This window comes from Lingula anatina, chromosome 1, assembly GCF_051362555.1.
Source record: "Lingula anatina isolate TDL-2025a chromosome 1, LinAna3.0, whole genome shotgun sequence".
Taxonomy (NCBI): Eukaryota; Metazoa; Brachiopoda; class Lingulata; order Lingulida; family Lingulidae; genus Lingula; species Lingula anatina.
Window position 1 is genome coordinate 9723302 of NC_141767.1, and position 8848 is coordinate 9732149.

Consider the following 8848-nt stretch of genomic DNA (forward strand, 5'->3'; position numbering starts at 1 on the left):
GCCGAGCATGCCAGGGCTCATCCTGTCGGTGTTCTGGCTGATACTCCAAAATGCGATCTGACACACACCTTGAAAACGGGTAGTGTGGTCCGATATACCGGTTAATTCAGGATCCTTAGGTGCCGAGTCTGGTAGTTGGGTAGGCCTGTTTTAACGGTAGCAGTTGTCAGAATAACAGTCGATATGCTAACAGTTTTTGTGCTTAGTGCAACTGTAGTAATCGTTTACGAAATTTGTACGGTATCTGCTGCAGGCAGAGTACTCGGTACCGGTGTAGTAGTTGACTGTGAATTTGGCATAGTATCTGCAACAGGCTGAGTGCTTGGTGCTGAAGTACTAGTCGACTGAGAAATTGGTACCGGAGTAGTGGTCGACTGTGAACGTGACACAGTATCTGCAACAGACTGAATGCTCGGTGCCGTAGTAGTAGTTGCCTGAGAAATTGGTACGGTATCTGCAACGGGCTGAGTGCTCGGTGCCGTAGTAGTAGGTGACTGTGAATTTGGCACGGTATATGCAACGGGCTGAGTACTTGGTACCGGGCTAGAAGTCGACTGTGAATTTGGCACCGTATCTGCGACGGGCTGAGTGCTCGGCACCGTTGTGGTAGTAGTAGGCTGAGGGGTTTGTATAGTAACTGTGGTAGGTGTTGTGCTGGGTGCAGTTACTGCAACAGGTGTTGTAGAAGGTTCTGCGGGCAAAGGCGGTGCCTTTGTCGCAACTTTAGTTTCTTTTCCAGGGAACTCGTCAACGATGTGGATTTTCCAACCAAGGTATTTGTGAGTGTAACACTGGAGGAAAAAAGTGATAAGTCTTATACTTATAAAAACTTATAAAAACTTGCATTATTTATCTTTTTAGTCATATAGTATTTATTCATTTATTCATTTGGGTCGGTGTAATGATTATTCAAACTAACCTATATAATTTTATACCAAAAAGCTGTTACCTGATAGTACACCGTGTCTGGGGTATTTCTATCTGGAGACCAGACAAATACTCCAGGTCGGCCCTCGTAGCACTTCAGTTTGAGATATTTCGAGTACTCTGCAAATGACTCTGCGTCTTGTGGTGCTCCTGTCTCCTGCTCCCATTCACACAGGCGCCCAACTTAGAAATCATGAAAAAAAGACAAAATTTTATTTCTCCTTGCCAAACTTTTCTTAAAACTGTCGCAATGATTTTTATATAAAAAAGTTGGGTTGCAGACAAATAACCATATATTCTTATTGCAGATAAGATTTTTAAAAAATTCAAAACCAGTCTTCCTTCCATGCCAATGCTCACCTTGGTAGTTCACGGTGGCACCCATGACATTTCGCCCAGGGAATATCTTTACCTTCTGTGATAAAAAGAGAAAAGATGGCATGTTGTAAATGTGTTCAATCCAGTGAAGGCCCTATGTATATCTGTACCCTTTACTAGGGCCACAGATTGATTTTTCACTAGATATTCACAGATATCTCTGGCTAATTCATAGCACATTTCTCCACTGTGGTCAAGGGTAGAGGGTACTTATATCTGTGTCATTCAACACTTATGGAGAAATACAAAATTCATTTTAAACTCTGAAAACATTATTACAAGTTAAAAGTTAACATACAGTACAAAGTCGACACAAAGGTGACTTAAGTGCCACTTTATCCATCCTAACATCCAGGTCATGGCAATGTCTCTTCTGAACGCCATTTACATGTACCTTCAGTCATTTCTTTCTAGTATTTAGTTTAATTTTCTAAAACATCTCGGAATACGCTTTACCTGTCTTTGCTCGGGTGTCGTATACTGTATATAACCGCCCTCGGGATCGTCGGTTATGTAAAATGGGTGATAGTTTGCTTGATTGCTCTCCGTATGGCCTCCATTTATCAAAAATATATACGATACACCTCTCTTGAGAATCAGCTCAGGAATCAAAATATCGTTAATGTACCAAGCTATTCCCCACGACGGACGGCCTGTAAAATATGTAGTGAAATGAGGAGTCCATGGTTTCAAAAATCATAAATTGTGATGTTTCATACAAGGTATTATTGTATATGGATATTTTGTCTTTTATATGCCTGTTTCTTTTTTGGAAAATAAATATAACCAAAATCATGATATAATTATAAATCGAGAACCCGCTGTGGTTAATTCTTCTATTTCTAACATGGCTGGGATCTTTTTCAAGTCTCCCTCCAGCCACTCTTTCTCACGCACAATATAATACACACGCGAGCACACAAACACACGCACGCACGCACTCGCGCGCGCACCCACCCACCCACCCACCCACACACACACACACACACACAGGCACCTTGATATTGTCCATACGATTAACTCTGTGTTCACTTCATTTCCCATTGTTACTCGATGTAATCTTGGCATGAACGACCACGATACTTATCAAAAAATGCAAATACTACCTACCTGTAATCCCTTCGTAACCTCTTTTCCCTCCTGTGGGTCCCAGCCTAGCAGTGAATATTCTGGTGTTCTCTCCACTTAGTGTTTGGGGAACCCAAGGTTTCTTTGGCTTTATGGTTGGTCGTAGTGTTTGGAATTCTGGACAGTTATTCACGGGGGGCCTACCAAAATTGATCATCAAGTCTCCTAGAATAAAAAATACCATTTAAAACGTATAGGAGCTTCGAATTTTTATTCATATTTATATACTTTTCTGAAATTGGCCCAGTTGAAGGTTACGTTATTCTGCAGTATTTTAATGGAATGCAGTGAAAGCTCGCCATATTTCTTTTAAAAAAATCTCCTACACATGTTAGTGCTGTACAAGCACTTTCTCAAGCTGCCAGTGTGAAGACCATTTCTTACCTGGGGTTCTGGCTGAATGTTTTAAGGGCAGTTTGTCTGCCGAGAGAGGCCCTATCGCCCAGGCTAGGTATGTGTTCTTGTCTGTTACAAAAATATTGTCTCCTGTATCACCTTGAAAGGAAATAACACCTGTAATTTTCACTGATAAAAATCCCGTGCTTAAGTACTGAAATAAGAACCGGATTAGTAGTGAAATATTTTTATTTTATTTTGGACACACTCTCAAGACAACAGGAATTACAATAAAATTATTTGCAATGAAACAATGACAAAATTAACGGGTGGATTTTGGAACCACCACCCGTTATAATTCATGTTCTGCACCAACTTTATATATCTGTATGCTTCATATTTTATATTTAAAATTAATTATCCATTTTCTATAATCCTAGTCTATGCAATTAAGAAATAAATACTGTAAAGATTCACTGCAGATTCATACTAGATGCCAGTGGCCGAGTGTACTTGATGGTAGTTATGCCGTTGGCACGTTCTCCACTGACGACCTGGACGTCATTCTTCTCATTGGGTCTACTGGTGTCAGGGCACACGCCTACGCCATTTGAACACTGCAATTATTAGGTTATTTTATTTTTTAAATTTTATTATTTAATTTGTTGTTGGAAGTTATATCATTGACCCTTTCACTGAAGTTTTTTACAATGGAATATCGGGATGTACACGTTTATCATTATAATAATTAAAACTACTGAGCTGACTTAGCCATAACCTGCATCAACTTAATTCTGTAAATGTCGTCAAAAATTTAAAGAGACCATGTAAAATTAAACAATTTGCTATACTTCATTTCAATTAGAATAGCATTGTATAAATACCTGGGAATATTGGGTAATGTAATAATCAACTGCCATGGGACCTGATTGTTCATCATACCACGTGATCACCACGTCAGCACCAATCATTTTCGTGCTGGTGTCAGAACCGCTTGGCCCAAACGACATGTAGTCACCGTTAGCTATAACATTCAGTTTTATACATATCAACATTTTGTTTAAAACCAGTAGACTGCACAAGTATCATTTCGGGGTAGTGATTAGACCATGCCTAGCTTACATATACCTAGTTTATTTATTAAAATAATATTTAACAAAATTCAGCAGCTTTTTTTCATAAACGCTTGAAAGTACCAGTATAATTGAATGTATATCTAGAGAGAGAGAGAGAGAGGGGGGGAGAGTTACCGATTTGCCCTTTCAGTTCAATCATGACATGACTAGAATTTGTCTCCCAAGACACATGGAAATTGCTGGCCAGTGGTTCACAGTTCTTAACCAAAGAGGCAGTCTACAAAGAGATACACGTACATGTAAGTCAATTTTACTCACATGCGAATGAGCACACGCGGGCATAAACGCGCGCGTGCACACACACACGCACACTCAAAGGAAGAGAAAAAATAATTGGGGATACTAGTTTTGCATGATTGTCATAATATAACTATGTTAACTAAATAAATGATAATGAACAACAATTCTATTTTTGAATGGCCGCTACAAAAAAAAAAAAAAAAAAAAAAAAAAAACTTTACACTTAGGATATTTCCAAGCATAATTGAAAACTTCTCTGCGTGCATACGAAATTTAACTATTATAGGGCTATTTTCTATATTTGGTTTGATGCTGCATTTTTAAAACAAAATATGATTAATTAGACAATGGCTATCCTGGAAAGCTTTGGGCCCTAACAATGCTAAAGGCCGGTATTATTATAATACAATATCACACCAAATATAAGTTTTCGCATAAACAGAAGTTAAGCCTCTTTCAAGCTATACCTCTGGCTATCTAGGAAATCCGTTTCATATTGTATACCTGAGGAGTTGCCGCAGCTGTCACCTTGGGAGTGAACGGCGGGACATTCAATTCCAATGGAATGCTCACGTATCCAAAATTAACGCCAAACAGCACACACCATACGCCGAGCCATTCTACTGTATGAAACGTGAGGTCTTTTGGCAGACGGAGGGTGAGATTTTGGCCAGTGTACTCCCCCAACTTTTTCAGGCTGTTTTGGAAAAAAGAAATGAGACATGCTACTGTGTTTTCTGAATGCTTGCACAATGTTTTAACCACACAGGTTTAACATTGATGTGTCTATGAGCCTATGGTAAGTAATGATCTTCGATTGCTCGTTACTTACTGGTTCGAGGTTCTAATTGAAAATTTGAATTTTTGTTTTCAGTAAATTAATAACGTTATAGTGCGGATCATTTTAAACGAATCACTACAATCATACACACTCTCTGCTATCTCAGAAATTCGGTACACACCTTCCATTTTCGTCTGGTACCTTCGTTCCTTCGCTGGTCGGAAGAGGGCCAGATCCAACCCAGAAAAAGCCATCTAAAGAGTAGACGTATTAGTCTTATTTGAATATCATCAGAAATGTTCATCGTCTATATGTTTTTTTAATATGGGACACAAAGTTTATTATCACCCAGGTCAAAATTTTCCACTATCAGCAATGCAATAACTATGTATGGTTCTTAATTTTGCTGAGGGCCATCCTAGGCTTTTGCGCCAAATAAATAACGTCCATGACTCTGCAACTTGTATCACACCTTTAACTGTCTTTTGCCCATTTGAATTGCCGCCTTACCTGGTCCTAGACCATCGTATTTAAAGTTTGGAATAACCACAGTCTTGGTATCTAGAACAATGATATTGCCAGAAGACACCCCGTGAGTGGTTAACTTAAAGGGACCCAGAACTTGAGGCCTGGGCGGGTCGATATCTATTGGGATAATGATATGACCGAAATCAGCCTGAAAATGAGAATGCCATTTTTATTTTGACACAAAATATATTGGATTGATTTATAGAGTTGTCAAGTTGACAAGTTGTCAGTTGACGAGTGTTGTACTAATTTTCGATTTTTAAAACCACATTGATGTGCTATTTGCTATTTCTGTATTCATAATGTTGCGTAACCCCCCCCCCTAAAAAAAAGAAATAAAAACTGGAACGAAAACAAAGAGCTAAAATACTCCGAGACAGGCTATGGGTTATAAACTAACCAGTTGCTGCGTAAATGCTTATTGCAATTCTAGACAGATTTATTCTTTTGAGTACACGCCAGGAATAAAAGTCTTCCAGTCATTTGCATGCTTTACATGTATCTTTCAGGCATGTTGTTTCCAATTAATACGTATTTACAGGCACGAGTAGGCCTATACCCTAGAAAGAACCCCATCTACAATATCTTATTAATTTTGTTGATTTAAAAATCTTTTGGAATCAACATTCTTTGTCCATGCGTCAGTGAAAAATTGTGATGTTTTTCTTTTCTTTTTAAGTGTTTTATGCACTTACGGAAAACGCAACGCACCACACTGACAGCCATTTAATGTCTTGAATTCTAATGCCTTCTGGAAGGGTGAGAGTTAAGGTAACATTTTTGTATTCTTTGAGAACAGCGGAACTGAAAAAATATAAGTAGAATAGCGGTGAACATTAGTGGTTAACTGTCATTCAGTTCATTTTCAGCATCTAAATTTGGAAATTATTAAACAATTTTAAACGTTTTTGTCATCAATTTATATTTTTTAAAGATTGGAATTAAAGCAACCCACTTGCACCCATGAGGCTACTCCCATATTCTTGTGCAGTGTCTATGTCAGTGATAAGTGACAAAAATGTCAGTAAGTCTTACACGACGGACTGTTATAGTTCGTTTCTTTTATTATACCTTCCCTTCTCGTCGAGGATCTTGATGCCTTCGTCACTTGGTGTATCCCGAGTTGCATTTTGCCTCAGTCCAATATAGAAGAAAGCATCTGAGGGGAAAAAATAATGTGTGGGACATATTCATGTTTAGACTTTTATTGTGGAGTGTGCATAAGATTACATTTAAGCTTTTGGTTGCACTGTGACATGCAAAAAGCGGTGGGTTCCCCTTAAGTGCTACACTGCACATGACACTATCCATCAGAAGCTAGCAATGAGTTGGAATAAAACTGAGGTCAAGTGTTTTACGTCCGTTTTTTTCCCCTTTGCACGGCATTGCTCTTTGTATTCTAAGGTGCAACTTTTAAATATTTAGGTACCAAACATAATATATATGGAGTAAATAAAATTAACTTTTTTAAGAAAACAGTTCTATTTACTATTTATTACTTTTGGTATTAAATATTAAAAATATTAACTCTTTTCTATGATTTCCAATAAACCAAACAACAAGAAATTTTAATTTTTTACCTGGGCCTTGTCCATCGTAGGTGAAGCCTAGTATTTTGAACCTGTGACTGTCCACTGCGTAAACTGTGCCTTTCACACCGTGGTAAAGCTCTTGGATAGGTCCAATCAATTTACCATGATATTCAGCAGCGTTGCTGCAGCCTTTCGGCGCAAGTTAGTGAAGAAAAAGAATTGTAGTTAATAAGCACAGAAAAGTCTGTTTCGATACTGAAAAATATACGCATAATAAGATCAAATACTTTCTTGTTGTGACTACTATAACATAAAATAATATGACACTAAATGATGTAGCCAGACCACCAGGATCATTACCTAGTGAAAGGTCTCAAGGTGAGACCACAACGTCGGTTGTCGTTTAATTTTACCACGTAAGTTCCAAAATTTGATTAAGATACATTTTTGATAGCATAATGATATTCTTTCGAATTTTGCAAAAGAATTCGATCCAAAGCTCATAAATGTTCTTAAACAATGACTGCTACATGTATATTTAACGTGAAAAGTTAATAAAAACCCTTAGAATCCCATTCGACCGACTAAATAAAGTAAGATATATACAAGAGTATCGCCAAGAAAGATAGGCGTCGGCTACTTACAAAAAATGACAGCGGCAATGCAGGCTAACAACAACATCACCACCACGATGAGGTAAACTGTCTACTAGTATCTTCCTAATTTGCTTGATACGTTTATAAGGCGATAAGATATGAGGCGCACGTAGGGTTACGACCCCAAAATCGTCTGGAAATTCTAAGTAGTTGACCTACAAGTAAAAAAAAAACATTGTGCAGACAGGTATATGCGTTGCTTGCGGTAATCAATTGAAGCCTAAGTGAAATCTTCATGAATTAAACATTAGATCAGAAACTTTAACAGAAAAAAAACTACAATTCACACTTTACTGACTCTATTACAAGAAGTGGTATGTAATACATACCCAACGTCACTGACGATGTTACAGATCCTGGCGTAAGGCTTTACTGTCATTTACATTGTGACAGAGTATTTGTTTCATCACACAGACCTTATGCTTTCCCGGCCCTGACCAGTGACAATTTGTATTTCAGTGTGTGAGATACTCCATACCAGATGACGTCATTCCTGTACAAAAAAAACTCTCACGGTACAAAATGTGCACAGAATTTGCCAAAGAAATATCTGTGAATATCTAGTATTAAAAATATCTCTTTGTCCTGGCAGAGGAAACCAGTGAGAGAGTAGGATCGGTGGGCATGAAAAAAAAGGAATTTAAATGCGCCTTGAAAGACAAGCGCGTAATAAAGGAAGGACGTCCTTTTGTTGAGAGAGAAATACTCAGATAGATCGCAAATAAATTATTGGTTGTGACTACTGCAATGGGCAAACTTACTCAAAGGAATGAGTTAATTTTTTTTCTGACAATGATTTAAGAGCGATCAACTATTCCTCGTTCTTTTCGCTTGGTGAAAATATTTAAAGCCACGTTTTGGTAGTAGTGCTCGTCTTTCCAGCTGACGTTAGCTCATTTAACACAGACGCTCGTCAGAATTATCTAGAATCGTTCTCACATTTTCTCAATGTTTGTGTGTTATAACTCATGTGTTGTAGCCAAGTTGAAACCTTGGGAAGTTCACTGTCAACGTCAGGTAACTTCGCGTGACTATATAAAACGCATGTTAGAGAAGCGACATGGGATGTTAGCTACGCCTCAATTAAATTTCTAAAAGATCGAGCTAAGACATTCATCTACATTTTTTCTGACTTTATCGTAGACAAATCATATGATGGCTTTCTTATCTTAAAACGCACTATTGTTTATAAAGTGATTTTGATAA

General features: G+C 38.0%; 1 protein-coding gene across 1 annotated transcript; it reads right to left on the reverse strand.

The window, feature by feature from the left end:
• Window positions 1–111: 111 nt before the first annotated feature.
• LOC106155468 (protein Skeletor, isoforms B/C) lies at window positions 112–8333 on the reverse strand. Its single transcript, XM_013530339.2, has 17 exons — window positions 7972–8333; window positions 7631–7797; window positions 7035–7175; window positions 6526–6613; window positions 6150–6258; window positions 5437–5602; window positions 5108–5180; window positions 4650–4842; window positions 4020–4122; window positions 3654–3793; window positions 3260–3386; window positions 2818–2928; window positions 2416–2598; window positions 1762–1958; window positions 1288–1342; window positions 950–1110; window positions 112–791 (listed from the first exon to the last, which is right to left on the reverse strand). The coding sequence occupies exons 2-17, from the start codon at window positions 7665–7667 to the stop codon at window positions 225–227; spliced, it is 2451 nt and encodes an 816-aa protein (XP_013385793.2). The 5' UTR covers window positions 7668–7797; window positions 7972–8333; the 3' UTR covers window positions 112–224.
• Between the last annotated feature and the right edge of the window lie 515 nt (window positions 8334–8848).

What these genes read in the sequence shown, in the direction of transcription:
- LOC106155468 (XM_013530339.2), bottom strand. Translation starts at nt 7,667, where the DNA reads ATGTTGTTGTTAGCCTGCATTGCCGCTGTCATTTTTT. An exon ending in CATTGCCGCTGTCATTTTTT is followed by an intron (nt 7,176 to 7,630) that starts GTAAGTAGCCGA and finishes TTGCGCCGAAAG; the next exon opens with GCTGCAGCAACGCTGCTGAA. An exon ending in CAGCTGCGGCAACTCCTCAG is followed by an intron (nt 4,123 to 4,649) that starts GTATACAATATG and finishes ATCTCTTTGTAG; the next exon opens with ACTGCCTCTTTGGTTAAGAA.